General features: G+C 43.0%; 1 protein-coding gene across 2 annotated transcripts in view; it reads left to right on the top strand.

Moving 5' to 3' along the window:
* Positions 1 to 26,211, top strand: part of RALGAPA2 (Ral GTPase activating protein catalytic alpha subunit 2) — a 375,043-nt gene that overhangs the window by 160,720 nt on the left and 188,112 nt on the right. For both annotated transcript variants that reach the window (XM_025201970.1, XM_025201964.1), the window contains 7 exons: positions 3,086 to 3,223; positions 6,751 to 6,848; positions 9,145 to 9,232; positions 9,382 to 9,558; positions 21,753 to 21,946; positions 22,666 to 22,764; positions 23,101 to 23,256. In XM_025201970.1, coding sequence (XP_025057755.1) covers positions 3,086 to 3,223; positions 6,751 to 6,848; positions 9,145 to 9,232; positions 9,382 to 9,558; positions 21,753 to 21,946; positions 22,666 to 22,764; positions 23,101 to 23,256 — 950 coding nt within the window. The remainder of the gene's footprint in view (positions 1 to 3,085; positions 3,224 to 6,750; positions 6,849 to 9,144; positions 9,233 to 9,381; positions 9,559 to 21,752; positions 21,947 to 22,665; positions 22,765 to 23,100; positions 23,257 to 26,211) is intronic.

Here is a 26,211-nt window from a genome sequence, read left to right as displayed (position 1 = left end):
CCTGCTGCTCTGCCTGTGATTGCCCTCACTGCAGAGAGGCCTGGGATCAGTGGCAAGAGTAAGCATAGGTAGCTTGGGCATCCTAGGAGGCAGAGATTTGTGGCCTACAGCAGGAAGCCAGGTCACAAGATCCAGCCCATGGAAGCTGCAAAAGGTCGACAACCTTTGTGCTAGAGAGGATGCCCTAACTTACTTTAGTTGGCTTATTATGAGAGTTCCTGTCCTTCATGAACCTTCTACATTAATTGGGGTCTCTTAGGCCATATTCCTGGTACAAGGAGTCTCATCAGATTTGACAGGTATTGATAGCCAGCTCTCTGCATGCTATGACACCTATATAAAGCTGTCTAGACCAGTGGTTCTCTGGTCTAGACAGAGAAAAAATAAATCAAGTGCAGGGCCAAGTACAGATATTTTCGATTGTTCTGCAACCTTTCTGTGGACTGCCTGAATGGACTGCCAGTAGTGGTCCGCGAACCAGTTTGAGAACCTCTGGTCTAGACTGTTCAACCTAGTAGAGCTTCTAAGTGAATAATTCAGTTCTTGCTAATGATGAATGAATGAGCTTCCTGAGGGCAGGAAGGGGTGTTTGGGCTCAGAAGAGCATCCTATGGCCCAAAGGATGTTGAAGGTTCTGGAAGTCTCAGAACAATAAGGCCTCTCATTCCTTCTATCATGTGCATGGGGAAGCTGGGGTCCTAGCAATCTGTCTGATTGCCAGTGCACTTGCCATTGAGCCTGGGACTTGGCTGATGCACTTAAACTAGGTGGAGCCTTGTTGTTGTCTGTCTCCCAGGAGTGCTAGATATAACTCTACACTTGTGTATATAAGGAGATCTATAAGAAGAAAGGGGGAATACTCCAGTCCCCCCTCTTTTCTGTCCTGTCTCTATCAGTTAAGTTGCTCACCTCGTCCCTTCCCAGAATCAAACTTTGTTTGCCTCTTACGGCAAGGGCTGGCAACCTTTTCAAGCCATGGGCCACAACAACCCAGCTCCAGTCCAGTGCAGGCTTGGTGGCTTTGGTGGCACATCTGCAGCAAGAGGGTTTGCTTGAACCTGTGCCAGGGCCAGGCAGCTGGGAGCTGCATTAGCTCTAATGCTGCTTATCCCAAGCCCTACTCCCCAGCAGGGATTCAAGTGCAGCTTCCAGCTGGACAGGGACTGCGCTGTAGGGCTGTGCAAAGCTTTGGTTGCTGATTTGATTCGGCAGAGATTGAGTCTGATTCGAGGCTGAATCTCCGAATCCAAATCAAATCAGGAGACCCTTTAATCTCTTCCAATAAAATCAGAACCCTCCAAATCGATTTGGAGAGATTTGATGATTTGGACATAGACACAGCTTTAAATGTTTTTTCTACATACCTCAGGGTACCAGGCAGCTTGTGAATGCTGAGATGCCGGGACGGGTGGAGCATCCCATGGGAGCGTGGGGGAGTCCCCCACATACTCAACAGTGGACCCGGAAGTGGACCAGAAGCACTTCTGGTCCATTTCTGGCTTCACCTGGGAGTGTGCAGGGTATCCCCTGCCCCCCTGCCTTGGAGAGTAGTGCCTTCTGGGTCTGGAGGGGCACCCCGGTTCCCCTCACAGCTGATCGCTGAGCCAGAGGGGGGTGGGGGGGAGGGGTCCCCTGTGCACTTGGCAGTGAACCCAGAAGTGGACTGGAAGTAGTTCTAGTCCACTTCCGGGTGCACCACCGACCACGTGGGCCCCCCCCCCTCTCCTTTAGGACACTTAATCCACCCCACCATCGCAGCGTTCACAAGCCACGCCTGGTACCTCGAGGTATGTAGAAAAAACATTTAAAGCTGTGTCTATGGCCAAATCGCTGATTCTCCGAATCAGCATCGAATCTTCAGATTTGGATTCGGCTGAATCAAATCAGGACAGTGATCCAAATCAACTAATCGAATCACTGTCCCCGATTCAGGCTGAATCTGAATCGAATATGGCCCATTTCGCACACCCCTACTGTGCTATAATCAGACAGCTGGGAAGCGCATTCTCACTGCTGCTTCTCCCCACCCTGTCCCACTCCCTGGCTGCAGCACCAGTGCAGCTTCCAGCTGCTGGGGAACTGGGCTGGGGCCAGGCAACTTGAATCTGCATTCTCATTGCTTCCCCAATTCCTGGCTAAAGTACAGGCACAGCCAAAAGTTATTCATCAACTAGAATTTGTGCCTACACTGCAGCTGGGGAGCAGGGAGCAAAGAGAAGCAGTAGCAATGCGGGCACAGCTTCCAGATGCTCAGTCCCAACATGGAATGGGCAGAGGCAAAACCTTCTGGCTCCACAGGCTGGAAACGGTAGCTCCATGGGCCAGCCCAGCCTGCAGGCTGTATGTTGATAACCCCTGTCCTAACAAGTGCAGGAGATAGATGTCAGACTTAAGTGTATCTATGAATGCTCAGGAAGGAATCCTGCTTAGTTCACTATCTACTCTCTGCCAGTAGCAAGTACTGGTCATTTCAGAGAAACTTAGCTGTGAGTACAGAATGTGAAGGAGGAAGCGAGGAATGGAGGGAATAGTCTACTCCTCGATGCTGTGGTTTATAGGAACGTATAATACTGCTTGAGATTTCTTATTTGTTTGACTCAAGTCCTCTGAAATGAGTGGAATAACTCAGAATAGATATAACATACAAATAGTTTGATAAACACCTTGTATATTTAGATGTTTCTTTTCATTATGGGTGAGGTAAATGGGAATAGCAAACTGGTCATTTTTATATTACTTATTTACATATCTTCTTCCTTTTTTAATTCCAGGCTAAATAGGCTTATTCTTTTAAATCTGTTTTCCTGCCACCCCTCTGAACCCTCATCACACATTCTGAGCCTCCAATAATAATTTCATTTCCCTTTCTGTGGATTAGTCTTTATTTCTGCCACTGCTAGACATCTGTCCAAATTTAATATCATTTCAATAAAGCATTTTTTAAACTAATGTTTTTCATTTTAGTCTTGGAATATTTATGTTTTATTAATATTTGGTTTATTGTATGGCTTGTCTAGATTAGGTGGAAGCACATGTGTGAATAGTGTTAGAATATTTGTAACATGTTTTTAATTGATACTTACAGAAGTTGAAGAATCTCTGCCATCAGAAAATGTCACAGGGACAGAGTCAAGTGGTCCATTTGCAGACCAGGATCAACAAATTACTCGAAGCAGTAGCACTTCAGATATTACAGACCAATTTAATTCTGATTTTTTTCAAGGTAACTGTCATGATTTATAAGAGAAATAGTGCATTAAGTTGTCTTGGCATCTCATTAAGCTACACTTGTGAATTGTGAAACAAAAGTTTTATTGCTATTATATGAAAATGTATTGTTGCCATAATATCTGCTCATATAAGCAGTTGTGTACAACATGGCCTGTATTTTCAGTCATTCACTAAGTCATATTTTTCAGCTTTTGAAATTATTTTATTTCTTAACTAATTTCAGTGAAGTGCTTACATACTTCTGTTATAATACTGCCAATTCCTAACCACTTGCTCTGAGATATTTTAATGATACAGGCAAGGGATACTGAACCTCTGGCCCATGGCCCAGATACAGCCCCTGGCACTCATGGGGCTTCCCATGAGGAGGTCCAAGGACCTTGGCCCCAAATGCTATCTATACTGGGTGCACAGGGCCTGATTCTGGACCATGGGGCTGAACAAAGGCAGCCCAGGACTCAGTACTCAGGGCCAGGCAGAGATGGTGTAGAACTAGCTGAGGCCATGTGGGGCCTGATCCAGGCATGTTGGCCCAACCCTGGTGTGTGGGGTCTCATCCAGTCCATGGACTCCACACCACTCATCCAGCTCACAGAGCCAAAGGTTAGGGACAGAAGTTGCACACAAACCAGTTTAAGTGATCAGTAACTGGCTTAAGCCTGTAACAGAACAGAAGTTCAGTGCACATAAACCAGTTTCAAAATGGCCAAAACTGGTTTAAGATAAAACCTGGTTGAATGTAGTATTCAGCTTAACTGATTGAAGTCAAACTGGTTTATGGAACTTCTGTCCCAGACCCCTTCCTGGTTTAAGTTAAATCAGAGTCCCCCTGCATGCTTTTCAGCCTTGGGCTGGGCTGGGCTGGGCTGTGCTGTGCTGTCTGATCCAGAGAGCAGGGCTGGCCCTGCCCATCTGCTTTCTAGCTGGAGCAAGGGTGAGGACAGGATCAGACACCAGCCCAGAATGGCCCCATGAGGTAAAGGGAGCAGGGAGGGGTTTTATTTCCCCCTCCCTCCCCTCTCCCCTCCTGCTCCTTTGGGGGACCTCAGCTGGAGTCTGCCTGACAGTGATGAAGCAGCCCCTGTTGGGGTCTCTCCCCCGTCGCTGCTCCAGCACCAGGGATAGGAGCATGGCCAGACACTGGCCCGGCATGGCCCCCTAAGGCAATGAGTCCCGGGGGGACACTATTTCCCCCTCCATCCCCTCTCCCATGAGGGGACCACAACTGAGGTCTGCCAGCCCCAGGTGCTGCCTCTGCTATTTGCCCCTGGCCAGGCAGACCCTGGCTGGGGTCCCCTGGTGGGAAAGGGAATGGAGGGGGAACAGACCCCCTCCCTGCCCCCTTCACCTCAGGGGGCCATGCCAGGCGGGCGTCTGCCCATGCCGTCACCCCCAGAGCGGCAAGAGGAGAGGGATCCTGACAGGGGCTGCTGCACCCCAGCAAGGCAGACCTGCTGGGTTCCTAGGGAGAGAGGGGAGAATAAACCCCTTCCCTGCCCCCTTCACCTTAGGGAGCCATGGCAGGCCAGCATCTGGCCAGGGGCCAGGTTCTGGCTACGGTCCTTCTCCCTGCCCCTCAAAAGCCTGGCAATGGTTGCTTCCCCCCTCCCCCTCCAGGCACATCCTGGCTGGGGTCCCTGCAGGCTGGGGAGGAGGTTTAAACCCCTACCCAATTATACTCTGGCCTGCCAGGGCCTAGCCGTGCCCCCTCCCTCAGCCCAGCTTCCCTCCGGCCTGGCTGCTGTGGAAGGGAAGGGAGGGCTCGCTCTAGCAGCTCTGCCATCCCACCCCCACTCCCCACCAGCTTCCGGCCTGAGCCACTGTGGGCATAGACTAACCTGCAAAGATTGCGTCAATTCAGGCTTTGGCTTTTTGAATGTCTGTACTTACCCAAAAGGTTGAGCACCACTGATATAGAGGATTGATCAAGTGGAATGCCAGCCATAATGCTTGGTCACTGTGCAAGGAGGTAACCCTTTATCCACCCTATCATCCTGTGGACAAGCAGCACCCGTAGCTGTTCCTCTGGGGACTCCTGCTGCTGCCCTCCCTGCCCTCTGACAGCCCCTCTAGAGGCTGCTCCCCTCGTGTTCTAAGCAGCTCTCTACCACCTGTGGACAAGTAGACTGGCAAACGTGGGACTGTGGAGCTGCACTTTTCAACCTGGCTCATCTGCCCCCTCCCCACTCTAGTAAGGTGGCTTCAGTCATCAGCTTGTGAGACCCTGGAGAAGAAGCCTTAGCAGCAGAGCTTCCCTTGCCTCTCATGTGCAGACTGGAGCCGGGGAGGGGAAAGAGCAGTGAACAGTGGAGTGACGTTATGCACCATTATTCGCAAGAGCACGAGCTAGCTTCTAGCTCAGTGAGTTTCAATGGTGCCACTAAATTCAGAAAAGTTATTGAGGCTAAAAATGTTGAAAACCTCTGGTATAGATGAAGCCATATCTTATAAAAATGTAGATGCAATATCAGTTGTCTGTTTTGGGCAACAGGAGTGCATTTAGCCTACCCCAGGTAGTGTAGCATGTTATTCAGCATCACTGAAAGGTGAAGTCTAAGTAAGTCATGCATGTTTATCATCCTATTTTAAATATTTTTTTAAATTTAATTTGCCTAATTAACATGTTTTTCTTCTTACAGTTAACAAAAGCTATCACTGCATTGTTCTGTACTGGAATAGCATGGTAGTGTTAATTTGAACTCTTGCCAGAGTTAGATGATATGATAGACACACAAGAATACTGTATGTTTTGATATTTCTGCACCTATTGGTGAATTGTAGATACTAACTTGTATGTATCGACTGTACTGCTAATCATCAACCAAGGTGGAGAACAGTTGAGCAGACTTTCTTAGCTACATTTATTAAATGAACACTGAACAATTGTGAGAGATTTGATTCCCTTACTTAACTTATTTGACATCAATGGGTTGTCTGGTGGTATTTTACCTATTTTATGTTTGAAAAAGTATCTTCAGACAGGTTGCTTGAGTGGAAAAATACTAGGAATCTTATATAACCGCTGTATATAATGTTTGTTCTATGGGGAATATTTCATTTTTCACCTCTGACATACCAAAATATTTAACAAGTACTATATTCTCCTTGGCAAACATGTCATTTTTTAGTTAATTTGTAAAAATAAATTTGGTTTAAGATTACATAAAACTACTGCAAATATATATAACTGATGCTTTACTTCCTATTTCCAATATTTAGCATTGTATTTACATTTTGTACATCACATTTAACATTTTATTATAGTCCCATTTCTTCAGTGAGTTGCATTATTTGAGGGGATTCTCTATATACTGTGCACTTGCACCATATAAATGAATTAATAACAATCCTGCAATATAGTATGTCATAGTGGACTACTTCTTCGTAAATCCTAGAAAGATTCTAAAGACTCAAATGTAAAGCATTTATAATTATTTTCCCATTTTCTCCACTTCCTTGAGTGCATGTATTTCTTCTCTGACAAGGTTACTTTTTACAATTTCAATATGTATTCCACAGGGAAAAAGACCGAGAGCACGCAGAATTTAAGTTCTTCAGACTCCAAATCTGTTCAAGAAAATAAGGGATATATGAAGAAAGAACACGAAGCCCAGCACGTAAGGCAGAAGTAGAGAAAGTGGTTATTGACAAGATTCATAAAACATTTGGAAAGAATAACAAAAATGTTAAGCGTTTGTCGATTCTATTCACGATATAGAAATTGGAATTAAACTTCTAGCTGTTAAATATATGAACTACCTTATTTACTTGAATCTAAGACAAGTTTTTTACCCTCCAGTCAGTGGCGGGGGCTTATCTTAGAGTTGCATACAAAGTCTGAGGTTGGGGCTGGTGGCTGCTGTGGCTCTAACTCTGATCTGGAGCCTGGGTCAGGGTCAGAGTCATACCCACAGCAGCTCCTGGCCCCTCACTCTTTCTTGTCAGTTACCCTCTTCAGCTTCTTTATGTACATAAAGTGTACATGTACATGAGTGCATAAAATATAAACAATCAGTTCATAACTCTCTTTATAAATAATTTATATTAGTTACATAGTACCAGAATAAATATCTGATGATTTGTGAAGTGCTGAGAGAAATGCTTCCCTCAGCACACTTTGCACACTCAGCTCTGCATTTCAGAACTTTTTGTATGTCAGCATTCTGATGCACAGACTTTTTAAATGTTAATGCTACTTTTGAATAAACAGCACAAATAAATTGCAAATATTGGAGAGATTTAGGGAACAGCTAGTGCAGTGCAATGTGAAAGGCTTCAGTTTGAATCCCTAGTTCTTCTCTGGTTGCCTGGCTTCACTTTGCAGTGACTTCTTTAGCCATTCAGGAATAAATCCCAAGTACTTTGAAGGGAGGTAGATCCAGACCTGTGTGAAACAATGACCAGCAAATTGGGAGGCTGAGGATGAGGGAGTGGCTTGTGTTGCAAAACACTGACTATTAATTAACGATGCTGTTATCAGTTTCATATTCCTCACCCTTTTTTTTTTGCAAACTGAAAATGAACTTTGTGCCATTTTTGTTGCATATTATATGAACCAGTGCTGAACTCGACATTTTTTGTTTGCCAGATTTTTCTGACTATTCCTTACCCTGGAATCAATTTGATGGGAAAAATAAAACTGAATATAGTTTTCCAAAAAGTTCAGATAGCTGCATTATACTCAGACATTATTTTGATTCCATTCACTCCAAAACTAGTTCTAGCCACAAGTTTTTGAAAGACAGTCCAGGGAAATGCTATCTTGTCTGTCCTGAGTGTGGATGTACTTTGATTTCCTAAGCCTGTGTAGGGGAAAAAAGCATTTATAAGGCTTAGCCAATGGATCAGGTACTGTTACATTCTTCTAATATTTGGTTTATTTCCTTTTTAAAAATTAAGATAACTCATTGCAAATATAAAACAAAAATAATAAAAAACCCTGCATTAATACTTTTTAAAATTAGACTTCAACATCTACATAATCTAGGAAATTTAGAGCTAAAGTTCCCCTGGCAACTAACTCTTCCATCCTTCTTCTATCCCATAAACATGGAGTTTTATTTCTCTTCATTTAATTAATAATAATGAGCAAACTGACATACTATTTTGCCAATAGTTAATTCTTTTTTTTCTTTTCTTTTTTATTTCCTTATTTTTAAACACATAAAGACTATATGGACAGTTGGTCCACCATATTTAAAACCAAAGGTCGATGGTGAGGGCCAGGGGTATATCATATTAGAATAGAAAATTACCTGAAGATGGCATCAGTGCCTAGCTTTTGAATGCTTTGGATCAAAGCAGAATCTGGAAAATGTCAATATTTTTGGAAATTATATACTAATAAGTGCTGCTTATTGACTGTGATGTTTCTGATACAAGACATTGGCATTATTATTACAGGGCGTGTGTGAGACTTTAGATATTGATCCATGATGATCCTTGTTACCATCCATTGGGTTGACTTCATTGCCATAACTGGGAGGGACTTTTGTAAAAACATACCCTTCAGAAGTACCCTTCAGATTTTCAGAAAAGGTGTGTGAAAGACAGGCAAAGGTTTCAATAGGTGCCCCAAACACACTGAGTAATAGAAACATGGGATGAAGTTTTAAGACAACCCTATTTATATTATTCATTACTGTAGGTAAGTTTAAAGGTAGGGGAAAGTTTATAAGAAAATGAGTATAGGAACAAAACACATGCTAGAGTCCTTACCCTTGGCACTTTGAGGAAATTGCGAAGTTCAGTACTTGCCTATAAATATCCTGACTAGGTTGTAATTAATCTACAGTAATATTTGTGTTTAAAATGATTTGCATCTTCATAAATGAAATCCTAATAGAATATAAAGCAGTTTTCAAATTAATAATAAGTTGAAAAGAATACAATTTGCTACTGTGTTCTCTGAAGGTTGTAGTGCGAAGGAGCAGCAGTCCAGCTGAATTGGATTTGAAAACAGACCTGCAGTCTCACAGAAGTCCCAGGGAAAGAGAAAAGAGTGAGTTTTAGGATATTAGATACTTTACTAACGGAGTAGTAATTTGTGATGACATGGTAATTTGACTAATCAAAGATGCAGTACTGTTTACTGATTTTACAGTATATTTCTTGTAGTGCATGTGTCTTACAAATCCCTGCTTACCTTAGGTGAAAGTTTTAGTAGTGACACATCCTTTGGCTACAATAATGACGTAGACATCACACTGCTTCCCTGGCAAACATGTGAAGAAGACCATGAAGTTAATACAACCACAGATGTTTGTGCTGATCCAGATGTACGTCATTGGCTGCAGCTTAGTCCTTCAGATGCTGCAAATTTAACAGGTACTTAATGTTCAGTAAAAAGTAATTAATTGATCATGTATTTTTATGTCTACAATGGAAATATATCTGATAGAAATTATACTACTCAACATGCTTATACGCTCTTCTGTAAAACAGTATTTATTTTTAAAGTAGATGAGAATGTCTGACATGAAATTTAAGCCTAGTGTCAAAGTTCTTTTTTTTTTAATTTAAAATATTTTACCTATTTATAATGTCTCATTTTTAAGCTTGAAATTATACTAATGGTACCTTGTATACAGTACTAGTACTGATGAGGAGAGATGTTAACCTCTTTTCAAAGAATGTACGTTACAGTTCATCACAGTATATCTGATTCCCAAGACTAGACATAACACCTTTCAAAAAAAATGAAAAGCAATGTCACTAACCCAGCAAATATAGAGAGCAGGTAATGAAATGGGAGTCAAAGGGGAAAAAAAAAAAGAGAATAGAAGAAATGTCAGTATGGGCGACTGGTACCTTCTGGCTCTGGGGGAGCATCAACTGCCGATTGCCGACACAGGGGGTGTCCCCCAGTATCCAGTCGCCAGGAGGAGGGCCAGTGGCAAACCAGAAATGCCACCAGCACTTCTCAGGGGGGACACTGACTGGTGCTTCCCACTCCCTGGCTGGCGAGGGCCAATTTTAGTGGGGACACATGCTCCCCATGTCCACCCTATGTGTCGCCTATGAATGTCAGACAATACTAATAAATAATAGAGAATAGCTACTTTCCAGGTTCTTTGTGACACTCTGAGGTCCCCTCTACACACTATAGGTACCGCACAATTATCTGGAGACCACCTACGTTACACAATTAACTGGAGACCAGTGCAAAGTATCTATCACATGATAAAAAGCCCCAACCAGCTATAAAGAAAATATGTACTAACTTTATAGCTGGTTCCTACTGAGCCTTAATTTGCATGTGTAACATGGTCTCCCCTACTGCTGGGAGCCCCATCAGCTGACAGGGCTCCCAGCCACACAGGTGCATGGTGGCCAGAGTGAAACCCCCAAACCATAGGGATTGTAGCAGCCAGGATCCCCAGGGTCCGAGAGCACACAGAACCCTTGGACTTAGGGGATGGTGGCTGCCATCATCCCTAGGGCTTGGGGGGAGGAGGGGTGTGAAACCCCTGGACCTGGGGGGTGGTGGCTGTTGTGACCCCTATGGCTCTGGGATGCTGGAAACCCCTGGGGAAGAGAATCACTGTAAGGCAAACCCTAGGAGTTTGGGTTGCGGAAAATCCCCTGGGCTGGAGGTTCACTGCAGGGGAACCCTGCACTCTGGGGGTGCAGGAAACCCCTGGGGCTGGAGGATCTCAGTGATCCTCTGGCCCTGGGGGTTTCCCCATGCACCCAGGGTAGGCAAATCACCCTGCAGGAATCCTCTGGCCCCAGGGGTTTCCCCACATGCCAAGGATGGGGCATAGGCCCTGTGGTTATCCTCTGGCTCCAGGGGGTTCCCCACACCCCAGGGGTGGGATGGGATCGCTGCAACAGAGATCCTTTAGCCCTAGGGGTGTGTAGGACACCTCTGTGGCTGGGCACCCCTCAACTGGGGTGTGTGGAGCTCCCAGCTGTGGGATCCTGCTTCTTGGTAGTGCAGGGGAAGCTCGATCCTGGGCTCCCCCTGCACTGGCAATAAGGTGTGATGGGATCTAATGTACAATCCCACATATGCATCTCCTGCCATGTACATGTGGCATGGCAGGAGGTGCAATTGTGTGAATTGCTCATTAGATCCCATTGCGCCTTTATCTGCATATGTAGAGGGCCTGATTATCTTTTACTTTGAGCTATGGTAGCAATTAACTAGATAATTTATCAAGAGAGAATTCAGGAATAGAAAATGTTTTCTCCTCTGAATCAGGTGGAGTTATCAGAAATGATGTTATATTTTTGTTACTCTTCCTGAATATGTATTTAGAAATGAAGGAAGAGTGAGTAGGGCTGAGGAAGAGAGACAGCACTGTAGGTCTGGATTGTTGTTGTAATTGTGGTGTTCCAGGAACTATACGACAGACGAGGATTTTTTGTAATGGCCTCTATGAGCGCATCCAGATGAGTGTGCATGTGCAGGGGCACACATTTTCCATGGGACAAATAGCAGTGGCACATATTGACCCGGGTGGGGTAGGAGAAGTTGAGGCCAGCACCTGTACTGGCCCCAGCAGCCTTACTTGGGGTCCTGGGGGCCTCCTGGGGCAGCAGCTGCACTGATCTCACTGTTTGGAGTCAGGCCTGTAGCCAGAGCATGGCTCTGGCTGGCCAGGCTCCATTTCGGGTGGCACATACTGGTGCCACGTGTGCCATGCCACTTTTTTTAGCGGTGCTTTTTTTAACACAGAGATCTCCCATTGTCAAATTTTGGCACTGAGCTGTAAATTAGGAGTGCAGTGCCACAAACCACATGTGCATGCTCGTCTGGACGCGGGTTATGTACAGTTGGCAAAACTAATGGGCAAGTTTTCAGGCATCCAGAGCCCATTCTCAAATCTAAACCTAAGGTCTAAGCTTAGATCTGAGGAAGGGCACCTGATGCCCAAAACCTTGTATAACAGCTCACCGAACTATACATTAGTCCAGTAAAACATAACGCAAAAAACGCCATTTCCCAGAAAGTATTGTTTGAAAGCTAAGAAACTCTGTCTACTTGACTTAAAACTGGCACTAGCATGTATGAAACTTGATACTGTTTAGAAGGGGTATTTTGTACTTGGTGTGCAAACTGAGTTTATAGATAATAATCCATGAGTTTTGATGGTCCATGTTAATACACAGTTGAAAAAATCTCTCTATGAATTCTCCATACTAAATTTTTATAAGGTAATAATATTTTGATCTTGCATTTAGACAGTGGTTAAATGATTAATAGTATTGTTATTTGGGGTGGGATTTTCAGAAATGCCTGAGTGATAAGAGCATTGTGTTTCAAATTTCAAAATTTCAAATTTCTTGGAGCTTTTCTAGCCAGGGACACTCAAGTGGATTATTTGAATTAACTAAAGGTGAAAGTGGATTTGATAAACCACCTTAAATCCCTGTTTGAACACACTTGACATTAATAGCCTTAATTTGATTTAGCTTAACTTTTCTAATTTTTACTCTGCAGACAAAAGCTCAGGCACTTTAGAAAATCTAGCTGTTTATCTCTTTCAGTTTGCCAGCTATTTAAATTTCAGATATGCAAAGGAGCACCTAATTAAAAATATTTAACTAAAGTTGTTTTTATCTCTTTTAATTTAAATGTGTGGCTTTTGTCTTAGCTTGTTCTTTTTTTGAATATGTAGCTTAAGCCGAGAAGGGATGTAGAATAATAACAATTCTATATTGGAAAAATGTTTAGAGGAGCATTATGCAATCTTTTCAAATTATTTTCCTCAGAATTATCATTTAAAAAAAATCAATTGCACATAACATGTACATGGGACACCCTGGTCTGGGGAATAGGCAGGAGGGATTCTGCTGCTGTTCCCTTTCCTCCATCTGGTCCAGGAGGGGAGGGAGTAATGGGGTAATGCTGCCGATTATTTCCCTGCTGCTCAACTCCAGTCCCCAGGGACTGGGAGGGCTGGAGCAGCCCTTGCTCCCCATGCCTTCCCCAGACTGGAATCACTTCTGTTTGGGGAATGTGCAGGGGGCAGGGCAAAGGAGGCAGTGGCAGGCTGAATGCCTGTACTGTTCTTTTTCCCATAATGGCAAAGGAGGCAGTTGTAAGCTGAATGCCTGTACTGTTCCTTTTCCTGGAAGGATTTCTGTTAAATTTCTGGGAAATTTCCACAGCTAAAAATGAACACCTGTATTCTAGACTTTATTAGAGGCTATTATATTAATTTCCCATTAATACAGTCTCTATAAAGACAGCAATAATATAGTCCCTTTCAGATTTGCATCTGCTAAGACCTGGTATGCACTCAAGGATTTGCAACTAGAAAGATTACTAGAAAAAGTTCTGAGCATCTCTGATAGTTGTCTTTTTTTATAAAAATATGAATGAAACAGTGGTTAATTTGTATATCATCTGGTATGGCATAAAAGGAAAAAAGGTATGGCAAGTAACTGTACAAATCTGTTTCCAAAGATGTCAAAGAATATAGGAGTTTTGATTTTATTGTTTTGATTTCCCATCTATTGTGCTTGTTCAAATAGAAACATCATTACCACTTTCACAGATCACAGTTACTGAAGATTAGAAAGATACTATATTTTTTTAAAATTATGTCATGGTTCTTTTTTCCCTGCATGTACCTTCTGCAGTTTTTTCCCCTCAAGATTATTTTCCCAGGTTTAACCCTTTGGAGTCTTTACTTCCAAGCATTTTGTATTAATGATGAATAAGAAATGGGAATCACAGGCTCCTGTTATTGAGAGAGATTTACAAAGTCAGGCTGCAGGGGATGATTAATTGCAGTTTAGTATTTATACTCTTTTACAATCCATGCATGTTTCATATCCTTGCTCCACTAAAGTTGGTAGCAATAGTTGTATTGACTTCAGTGGGATAGATTTACCTCTTATCTATTGATGTTTTTGGAGAGTACTGTGCATGTGCTCTAATGTTATGGAAGTCTCTGATGTCTTTTGGAGATGCGTTAGAATATGTGCTTAATAAAAGTAACACCTTCAGGAAGCCATCTCCAAGTAATTTATATTTTCATTTTAATTATTATAATTTTGACATATTGGGATATATCATTTATGATTATTTATTGTATCCTTTTCATTCTTTGTAAAGGTTCCTTTTTATCTAATACTTATAAGTCGTTGATGTTAATAGCAATCTGGTAAAATAAGATTTTCTGGTAGACTAATTTCTATGGAAAACTATATTGTTTCAGGGATATCTATTCCATATATTCAGTTCTTCTTTTAAACTCTACTTATGCAATGAATCAATGCAACCAGTTCAGTAGTTCAGGTTGTCATCTGTACAAAAGGGAGATTGTAATATAATATGTGTCAGGGATTATTAGGTGGCAAATTGGTAGCTTTCTTTCATACATAATACAAGAAATCTATCCTTTGCACATGCAGAAGAAAACCAATTATGTAAAATAATCTGATGAGTAACGTAGACTAGAAGGGCAAATACTGAAATCAGGTTGTCATTATTCCACAGATTTGCTGTGTATAACTAAATTTCTAACTTTTAGAAAGTGTTGCCTTGCTTTAAATATTGACACCTAACTTTTAAATCCTGTTTAGATTAGACATGCTAGAAAGCACCAGGTCCAATTAAAGGAGCTACCGTTAATTTGTATTGTCAGAACTGAAGTGTCAGTGCAGAAAGGGGAGAGGATTTCACCTTCCTATCCTTACTGTATTTCAGGACTAACTCTGAAATTTGCAGTTTTGTCTGTCAAGCTCTCTGGGCTGTACCTTTCTCACATCAGACCACAGCTTTCTTCAGCACTGCTAATCTCTGTCCCAAAATTATTGTTAGGGCTTCATTGCACAAGACATGTAGGATAATCTGACTGCTAATAATCCTTTGCAGCTCTTGTTGAGTCTGGAGGAGTAGGCAACATTTCAGCATCCTTCCCTAAATTCACTTCGTCCCAATCATAGAATCCTAGCCCCACAGTTCACTTACCATAAAGCTTCTGAGAGACTAAGTATGAAAGAGGAGCTTCTATTTCTCCTTCCAAGCATTCCACTATGGAGAATCCTGATTTGACTCCCTAATTTGTGTACAATTGGGGAGAGGATGATTGGACTGTAATGTGATGTTGGTTTCACATGTGAACAATATTCAGAGTTGCAATAAAAAGACACCACTAACTGAAGATTTTCATACAGTTTTCAAATTATAATTTGAGTATTCAGCTTACTTTTATTTCAGTATTTAATATTCTGATTTCATAAAAAGGATAGGTATATAATTAACAGGGACCTTTCAGTATTTTTTATTAAAATACTTCAAGGTTTGTATTGAATTGGGTTATTACAATTTTGATAATTAGCTATAGCAATTTGGTCTTTATCCTTGTGCTTAACTGCCCATCCAAGGTGGTGACATTGTAGCATGTCAGTCAGCCTTTTCAGGTCTCATTCATTTTTCCCCTCCCCTTCCATATTTGTTTGAAAGTCTTATTTAGAACGTGCTGCTGGACAGCATCTCCCCCATTCAGACTGAAAATTTGCACTTCAAATAAAAATTGTTGCATTCTGTTGTATCATAGAAATTGAAGCAGAGATCAATAGCAAGTACATGAAAATACCCCACAAAGGGAAGAAAAGAAATGAATTTCACCAGGCTTAATCTGTCTTGGCAAGCTTTCGGGTGTTGCCTACTTCATAAGATCTTGTACTGAACTATAAGGGATATTACCATATTTACCTGAATCCAAAACAACTTCAACTTTTGGCCCAGCCACGAGTTCTAGATTATATACATAGCAAATTATAATTTGTTACAATTTTCCATGTATAGAATCTAGCTTGGGGGGATCATCTGAAATTCATTTATTTCCCTACCACCACCACCACTACTGCAGAAGGGAAACTAGGTGGGGGGCAAGCACCTACTTGTTTCAGTTAGTTTTAAGGGAATTAATTGGCTGAAGTAATGGCTCTCTAGAGGAAAGTGCTGGAATTTCCAGCCCCTTGTATTTTCTTCCCTTTTAGGAAAAAAATATATTTTTCTTTCTGTGGGGCTGTTGAAATGTCTTGCCCTAAATCACCTGGATGTAAATATTGCCTGTCTTGAAAGGTAGCAGTTTCATTTAGTGGCAGCACACAGGTAGTTGTCTTTCATTTAGAGGACTTGTAAATGAAGTATGTTAAGTGCATTTCTCAAGAGACACTGAAAACCTAAGGAGATGAAGCTGAAAGCATTTCTCCTAGACCAGGGGTGTCAACTTCACCTTGTGCCTTGTACTGGATTTGGACCACAGATCTCCTTGCATGCTGAATCCATCCCAGGGCATACAGCAGTGATGGCAGCTCCAGCATGGGGTGTGTGGCATGTGGTGCAGCTCTGGCTCCCACCACGTGCCCCATGCCAGAGCTGAAGCTACTACTGTATGCTCTGTGGTGCGGCAACAGCTCTAGCTCTGGCACAGGGCACGGAGCATGGGGCATGTGCTTGAGGTAGCAGTGGTCAAGAAGTTGGGGCCACATCAGTGGTGATAGACAAATCTGCCAGAGGGCAGCCAGGACTGTATCAGTCTTTATTTGCCCTCCTGGTGCTGATCACTCCATACACCAAGGGCCCTGGATTCTGCAGCAGGCCACATCCCCAGCTTCCAGTGACTTGCTGGTATCCCGATAAGATGGATTAAGCTGCTCCATAGTCCATATGCTTGATACCCCTGTCCTAAACCAGCATTTCCCAACCGGTGTGCAGTCAGACATGAACATGTGTGCCGTGGAATTTTGGAAGTCTCACAAAAAGAAATAAATAATAAATGCTCTGTCCATAATGCTCTTGGGGGGGCGTGGTTCCAGCCAGTGCCTCGTGCCACCCCCTGCACTCTGCGGGGCAGTGAGTGGCGGTAGCGGCCATATCATCTGTTGGGAGCAGGGGGAGGGGGAGGGGGCGTGTGCCACAATTTTTTTTTATTTATGTAAGTGTGCAATGGGATGTAAAAGGTTGGGAAACACTGTCCTACACTATTCAATGCGGTTCTTCTTGGACATGTTGCCAATCTCTTTAGACTCAAAGCACCCTTCCATAACCTTTCTGAATTTAGTGGCACCGTGTGGTGGGCCAGTAGGGGGCGCTCCTGCGTTGAGCCACCCACCTCACTGCGCCCGACCACCTTCCAGGCTCCGAGTGCCTCCCTGGGGGTGCCTCACTTCTGGCTGACCCCCTTCCTGGAGCACACCCGCTAGCCTGGGGGTTCCACTGCCACCACCCAAGGCTCTGGACTGATTCTGGCTCTGCACACCTGGGAAACAGAGGTCTAGTAGCCCTCAAGGGTACTTGATTCACTTCAAGAAGTTGGGATGCTTCCCTCAGTCGGAAGCACAAGTAATGGTCTCCCTTAGTCAGCCGAACCAAGGGGACCCCAAGGCATAATCTAGACCCACTCCCAATAAGTCTCCCACAATAGGTACAAAGGAGAACGTTATTGGTTATAGAGGGTAGGATTAGAATAGGATACAGGGTACAGCGATATCAGAGAAATCCCATAGAGCAAACTCCCCTGGCTGGGTAGCCTTTTGATCACGCATCTGAGTTATTGCAAGCTATATATCTAGTTGGATCTCAGGTCGCTTACTCACAAGTATCATCCAGAGGCAGGTGGAGATTCCCTCTGGAGGCAGGCAGTTCCTTGATCATGAGTTTTGAGAGAGAGAGCAAGTTTTAGATGGTACTGCTCTTCTCTGTCCCTGAGTCACCCTCATGGCTGCTGCCCCCTCCTCCTGGGCAGTCCTTAACTTATATAGCCCTTGTGACCTCATTTACCTGGTCCAATGGAGGCCAGCACCTGTTGGCAGTCAGTCAACCAATTTGAAATGCATCACTAGTTGCCGGGCAGACTCTAGCACACCAGGGAGGAAGCCCCTCACCCAGGTATGTGATACTAGTCACATAGGCAGAGGGAGCAGGTTTCCCCCCTCCCTCAGGAATGTATCCAGCTCAGGTTACCTAAAGAGATAGGGTAAAGGTATGTATCCTCTGCTGGGCCCATCCTAATCAAATTGTCACAGAGCAGAGTTTTGGGGGGAGAGACAAAGGTGGCTTTCTACCACACGCCCCATTTCAAAAACTAATTTATTAGGGTAATTTATTAGGGCTGACCTTTTACCCTATGGCACCATTAAAAGGATTTCACGATACCCCAGTTAAGAACCGCTGTTCTACGATGTGGGTTTAGGTAACCTGCCTGTGCATCAGCCATGGAGTTGAACAATGCCTTTTCAAGTTTGGCTTCTGTTTGCTTCTGTGCTGTGCTGGTCAAGTCTTCCTCTTCCAGAAGCTCCAGCAGGAACATTCCAAGGAAGCATGTTGTTTCTCTCCTAAATCTTGAGGCAGATCTCGTAATCTGCACCTCTTCCAGAACCCTTGCACCCTCCGCCCCCTCTGCCAACCAAGTAGACTCCATTTAGGCCAAATCCTACTCCAGCTATTAGGTGCCTAAGTGGTTTTCCAAGGAGAAAACCTTCCCAAAATGGAGGATCTTCCATTCAGGGCTCCAGTTTATTCTGCCTGAAAACAAATACCCTCTGCTCTTGAAGGATTCTCGTGCTGTTCTATGTTCTTTGGCAGGGTATATGACTGCAATAAAAAGAAATTACTCCTAAGTACATAAGAGAGAGAACTCTGAATATCTTCTCCCAAGTTTTTGCCAGTGACTCCTACCTTCATCTGTCAATCTTCCAGTAAACAATTATTTGATGGGAGCCAATGAGAGCAGTAAGCTCTTTGGCTCTTACCCCTCTTCTTTCAGTACCCTTTGAAAACTTCCTCTTCACGAAACACTATTACTGACAGACAAGTAGATCAGACTTTGTTACAATTCATTAAAAAAATCATTTCCATGCTGTATGTGCTCCAACCCCCTCCCCTGTCTGTTTTTAGGGACGCTTTTAAAAAGGTGTTTTGAGCAGAGAAGTAGGTTTGCACTCTCTTCTCTCTCTCCAAGCTATAGAAAAAGTTCCTCTGCAACACAAAGGAAGGTCATGTATTTTATTTCCTCATATCCAAGAATAAAGGAAGTGGAAACTTGTCCTAGATATCAGAATGTTGAATGCTTTCATTTATTCAATAGGGTCCAGTATGATACTTAAAACTCCAGGTATTAGATCAGCTTTACAACTCTCGACCTTCAGGACGTTTGCTTTCCCATTGCCATACATCTTGTGTACCAATATTTTGTATGGTTTGTAGTAGTTCCAAACCACTACCAGTACAAAATTTTTACCCTTTTTGGTCTATCCATTGCACGACACCATTCATTTTGCTTGATGTTATAATTTTAAACAGCATCAAGTAAAATGAAAACGGGCTTCAGAGAAGTTGCTCTTTAAAAAAAAAAAAGCACACAAAAATTGCGTATAGGTCTTACCTGATTCATAAAATTTCCATTTATATCATGACAGACAATAAAAGGGCTGAGTTGCCTATAAAACAGGCAGATATGGGCACACTTGCTTCTCCTGTGCAAGAGAACAGTACAACTATGGAATTCATGCATAAAGTGTTATGCTTACAGCAGTTCGCATGGCAGGTCTGCAGCAGACATTGGCATATTATCCTAGCAAGCTCTTTTCAACAAAGCACAAATGGGAAATATATGATTCAGTGATTCATTCACTCTTCCAGGAAGGGGAAGTAAATCCATCAGTGTATTTATTTGTGACTGACAGGAATAATTAAAGTTAAATTTTCTGTTCCAGAAAGGAGTTGAGTTCAAGATTTCTGTGAAATGTATTTATTATACTTTGGTCTCATGCTGTATTGTATGCTTATCCATCAATTCCTTTGCCTCCAAGAGAGCTCAGAGAGATAAGATAGCCATATGTGTGAGACAGTATTGGTTTCTAGAGTTTACATTGGAGGACAGGTTGACAAACATATTACTTCCTCCAACAGCAGATGTGCTGACTCAAAATGAAGTGACTCTTCTTTCCAAACCATCCACCCTTTCATGTTCTCTGGATGAGTGTCAGCAATAATAAAAGTACATTCAGTGCCTAGTGTTCAGAGCATATTGTTTAATAGTAGAAAAGATTGTTATGCAAGATGAAGGTATGAACATCATCGACTTGTACCTCTTCAGATCCTGACAGTTTGGGACTACCTTTTCTCTGTCAAGACTTTAAGGTTCTAAACAGAAGTACACACCCTATGAAGCATTCTGAAAATGGCTGAACTACTCCAAAACTGATCCTGGGTGGAGCTACAACTTCATTGAAGCACTTCATTTTGAAGAGCTTCCAGTTGCACGTACATTCTTAAATGTAGTACAACAAGGGGTTGCTTAGTTCTCTGGCATCCCACAGTGTTCTGTTCCTTTTTCCTCCCTACCCCACTCCCCACCCTGTTCAACCACTGAGCTCTCTCCTGTGCACTTGACCATCCTTGGCAATCTCTGGAGTCTAAGAAAGCATAGAAGGAACCTTTCTCCACAGGCCCAGAGAGACTGGCAGTCAAGCACACAGGCAAGCATGCACTGGCTGCCTGCCCCACTCACCACCCCCATATGGGGGTAGGGCTGTGGAGCCTCGGGACTGAAAAACACCCTGCTTACCCCCCTGGCTGTAAAGCAGTGGTCACCAACCAGGTGGATCTCAGATCCTCTTGCAGTAGATCTCAGAGCCTCTTGGAGTCGATCCGAGGCCGGGGTGAGGGGCTGAGTGCCTGCATGCATGTACACGTGCAACCCAGCCCAGCAGATCAGTCCATGGAGGAGGGAAGGGGTGGGGGGCTAGATCAAGGTCCCTGCAGTGAGGGTCAGTGCTGCAGAGGCAGGAGCAGGGGTACGTTGAGTGGGGCTGTAACCAGGTGGGACTTACCTGCTGGGGAGGCATGCCCCCAAATCATTTTTTATCCCTCTGCCTTGATCTGCACCCCCCCCCCCCCCACACACACACACTTACCTGCTGGGTGGGGGGGAAGCGGAGTTGCAGCGGCACATGGTAGATCTTGGGTTGCTTTTAAATGCCAAAGGTGATCTATTTAAAAAGGTTGGAGACCACCACTGTAAAGTATGCTGCCACATGCCATTGCAGTGATTTTGAAGCGCTGTAGTGAGGAGGTATGGCAGGTGGCTGCACATCTGTTGGTAGCCTGTGTTCTTTGAATTTGAAGCATTCCAGAGTGGAGTAGAATTTTGAGTTCTTCAACCATGCGTCTGTTCATGGCCTAAGTATTTCACTTACTTCTGTTTCTGTTTGGTGAACTTTGCAGCCATTAGTACTTACCATCCATTTCTAGAGGATATGCCTTTTTTTTTTTAACCATCCAACCATGACAGATTTCTTTGAGGCTTAGTGAGGGTATTTCTCATCGTGAAACCTGTTCTTTAATGGGACCTTACTGTCACTTTGGCAGGTCTTTGGCGCCCCTTTGAACTTAAGGCATCCTGATCTCCCCATATGTCCCTGTGAAAATCTCTTTGCTTGTACTTGTCACATTAGCTTATTTTCTATTACTGTTTACATTTTGTTGATCAAAGAGATAGACTACACATCCCATTTCTAACTAACAACAACTGCGTGTTTTTATTCTGTAGACAGCAGTGAATTCCTTGCTGATGACTGCAGTATAATTGCTGGTGGAAACCTAATAGGTTGGCATCCTGATTCTGCTGCTGTATTATGGAGGAGGATCTTGGGAATCCTTGGAGATGTCAACAATATCCAGTCACCTAAAATCCACGCCAGAGTTTTTGGGTATCTCTATGAATTATGGTACAAACTAGCAAAGGTATTGTTTCTAATACATACTTTCAGTGCAAAGACAACAGTAATGTATTTGCTAAAAGTGTCATGATCTTTCTAGCTGCTTTCCCAGCTATGCAGTTGGTCCATTAAAAGATTTCACAAAAAACCTTTGCCCCTTTGTACATTTTCTGAACCATCATTACTACTATAACACTTCAACACTACTGTAGAAAGATATTGTTTACAGTATATTCTTTATTTAAAGTTTATTAACTAGTAAAATTACTTTCTGTTAGAATTTTCAAGGATTTTTGACCTCTCACTTCACTTCATTTAGAAGTACTATGATATTAACCGTGAACAAGGCAAATAATGTCTACTGTTATGGGGGAGGATGGTATATTAAATCTTTTAAGAAATGTTTCCTTGAATTTTGTCAGGCACACCTTATAAGAGAGGTTCCTTTTTGATGACAATAAGGATTTAAGATAATTTATTCTCAGTGAAATAGAAGCAATACAATGAAAGTATAAAATCATTGTCTTAATACTGAATGTCAGTGTAGATTCTAAGAAAACACCTGTAAGATGATAATATATGCTTAATATACTTCCAGTTTTCCTGTTGAATTCAGCTTCAGTGGAAATTTGTATGTATTTTTAAAGGTGCTACTTCTGATAAAAAGGCTGTGTTATAAATAACAGCTGTGTTAAAATATTAGAGGATATTTTATTAATCTTCTACCTTTTTTTAAAAAATCAGATAAGGGACAATCTTGCTATAAGCGTGGATAACCAGTCTACTCCCTCTCCTCCTCTTTTAATTCCACCACTCAGAATATTTGCCTCATGGTTGTTCAAGGTAAAGTAGTTTTAATTTCTACATGGAGTAGTATTTTCCTGGACATCTATATTGGTTCATAAATGTTTATCGTCTTGTTATATTGTTTTTACAGTGTTTCTGCAATCCTGGTTCTAAACATATTAGAAAAATAATCATAGTCAATTGTTTACCTATGTTGATGTCTAGATTATAAAAACAAGTCTATACTTGCAGTATTAAGAATGTAGAAATAAAGCCTATTTTTGTAAATATAAATGCAGTATTCAGCAAATAAATATATCTTGCTGGAAATACAGTGTTGATTTATTTAGCAAATAAAAAGGCTGTAATAATAAAAATTATTTGTCTTTTCAGGCAACAACCTTGCCAAATGAATATAAGGAAGGCAAACTTCAAGCATACAGGCTGATCTGTGCTATGATGACCAGGCGCCAAGATGTCCTGCCAAATTCTGATTTCCTAGTGCATTTTTATCTTGTGATGCACCTTGGCTTAACTAGTGAAGATCAGGTACAGGGTTGATTTTTCTTTCAAAAAGAGTTTAAGTTCCATTATTGCATTTTACATCATGTTTACTGTATTGCTTTGATGGGAAAGTGGACTATCGTGTTTGAAGTGGTGCAGTTGGGAGGACGAGGATCGTGGTTATATGATAAAATATACTAAAGTGTGGTTTTAAAGGTATGCCTGTGTTTTGTAGCCTAAACTGTTTTTCCGCCCTCTCAGTATGTTGTATATTTTGCTCCTCCTTTGTTCTCGTAAATGATTTTGTGTTCTCTATCTGATAAACCTTTAAACTCCATCTGGTTTACCTATTTCAGCAGAAAGCAATTGTTCTGAAATTCAGTTTATTTTAACTAGAGCAGCTTCCTTTTAGCATTCACATTAAGAAAAGCTAAAGTAAAACTGGATGTGTCTACACATGCACTTTATTGCAGAGTAGACTAATTATCTCTGCAGTAGAATATCACTGTCTATATGTGTGCTGGTACTGGGGCACAGTAAACTAATAAACTTCTCTGTAAGATAGTACTATCAGGGACAGTACAGTCTTACAGCAGAGTAATTGTGCTGAAATGCATGTGTAGACAGTGACCAAGCAGTGACCAGACCCCTGGCTGCTGCCTAGCCCCTCAGCTCTGCAGGTTTAGCACTCTTATGCCCCAGCCAGCCCCTCTGCTGCCCAACACTGCTACCTGGAGCCTGGGCTGATCCCCATGCCCCCTGCCAGCCTGGGCCTGCTCTGCCTTAGGTCAGATTGCTGCTGTCCTGGACATGCATGTAGGTGCTGTGCCCAGAAGCAGTTTATTCTGGAGTTTATTGCTTTATCTTAATTACACATGTAGATGCATCCACTGAGTTGTAAATTGATTAGTATGTTGTAGATCAAAATGGCTTCAATTAGAAGGAAATCACTAGTTAATTTGACATGACTACTTGTCATTTGCATTATCTAGTGGCACTATATACAGTCTTTTCATGGTTTTAGATTAATAAGCGGGACTAGGAGAAGAAGACCCAATCTATCACCATTTATCATTGTCATGTACATTTTACAAAGCTCCCCTTTGCTCCATTTATTCTGTTTGGGGCTCATAACACAACTGCTTATCAAACTTAGTATTATCTGTAATTATCTTTGCAGGGTTCTCTACTGTTTTATAGTCTACAGTTTGCTTTAATAAGCTAGGCTCCTTGGCAGTCCGAATTTTCAGAGGCAAGGCAACTTTTGAGTTTGAAAAGATTGGTTGAACTGTAGCTGCTTGTGATTTGCCACTAAGACACATGAACATTGCTTTACATTGTCTAGAAACTCTGAAGCAATGCTTCTCAGCCTGTACTCCCTCCATGGGGTTTTTCATAAAACTTAGCAAGAACATTCATCCCATTTAGCATTACAAGCAGGGCATGACAGTTGCAATCCCCAAAGGTAGAACCCACTTCTGCCATCCGTTGTTTAGATTCTCTACAGATTTGGGCAAGCAGTGTTGCATTGATTTACACTCATCTCACATTTTACAGTTTATTTCCACAGATGTGGAAAGATCTTGAAACATACAGGGGTAAAATTCCATGCTGTGCCAAGGGGAAGGGTGAGCTACAATAGCTTTAGCTTACCTTTGTGCCCTTCTAAACCTAGGTTGCTCCAGGACCTCAGGAAGCCCCATGTATAATTAGGAAGGACAGTAATCAGTGAGAGAGAAGGATAAGATTAATACTACTGTGACGTTAGATGATGATTTTAGATAGGAAACTGGTATCAGAGATAATCTGCTTTTAACTTAAAATTTTCCTTTTCCTTCACTTATCAATAAAGTAAGAACTACAGGAAATAAGATTTGCTAAGCAACCTGGTTCATCTCTAAAACTGTCTCCTTAGTATTTCCTAAGCACTAAACCAGCAGAGAGGAAACCTCGGTCCCTGTAGAAAAAGCTTAGACCCTCCAGTTCTCTAAACCAAATTATTTCATGAATGTTCTCAATAAGCCTGTGTGACCAGGCATTTGTTTGATTGTTCTGCTCTTCATCAGTTCTTTTCCTGGCTCTTTTCTTCATCATTCCGTACCTTATTCTCTGAGAAGTACTTGTCCTCTATTGGTGCTTTGACTTCCAATAATCTGTGTAGAAAAAATATAAATTCTCATCAGACCCACTACTGCTGACAAATGACCTGACTTACAGTATTTACTTGAAACCAAGATGGGGTTTCCCACCCCCCATTCAGCGGCAGGGAGCGGGGATTTTAGTACAAGCTTGGGGGGGCAGCGGCTGCTGCTTCCCTCTTCCCCTGCACCACATCCTCTGCGCTCCCCCCAGTGCCTTTGCTCCCTGCCACCTCCCCCCACTCCTTAGCTTCCTGTAACATCCCTGGCTCTGGCTGGGGCCCTACTCTGGCCAGGGGCAGGGAGCATAGAGTGTTTCCTGCCTCTGGCCCCTGCCTGACCATGCAATAGGAGAAGCAGCTCTGGCCCTGGCTCCAGGGCCAGGGCTGGAGCTGCTGCTGCTAGAACAGCTTCTGTTTGGCTGGGCTGGGACCACATACTCTGTGTTACTTGCCCCTATCCACAGCAGGGCCCCAGCACGTGCCAGGGCTGTGACTGGAAGGTCAGTAGTGGGGAGGAAATGGCAGGCAAGGCAGGGATGACAGCAGTGGGAGGGATGGAGAGGCAGTGCAGGGGGTAGACGGAGGGAAAGCAGGCAAGAGGCAGATGAGCCAGAGAAAGGGTATCACAGGGGAGGGCAGATGTCAGGGGGTACAGGCTCCAGAGACCAGATACCACAGGGAAGGCAAATTGGGGGTGGGGGGCAGGTGACAGTGGGCACAAATGGTAGGGGGGACAAGTGCCAGAGTGTACAGACACTGTGGGGGTGTAGGTGCAGGGCATGTATGCACTGAAGGGGGTAGACAGCTGGGGAGGCAAGTGGTGGGCAGGACACAGGTGGCAGGGGGCAGGCCACTTGGCT

Source organism: Alligator sinensis, unplaced genomic scaffold, assembly GCF_000455745.1.
Source record: "Alligator sinensis unplaced genomic scaffold, ASM45574v1 scaffold140_1, whole genome shotgun sequence".
NCBI classification, from domain to species: Eukaryota; Metazoa; Chordata; order Crocodylia; family Alligatoridae; genus Alligator; species Alligator sinensis.
The sequence above is the reverse complement of the archived record's forward strand: the minus strand, read 5'-3'. Positions and strand labels throughout refer to the sequence as shown.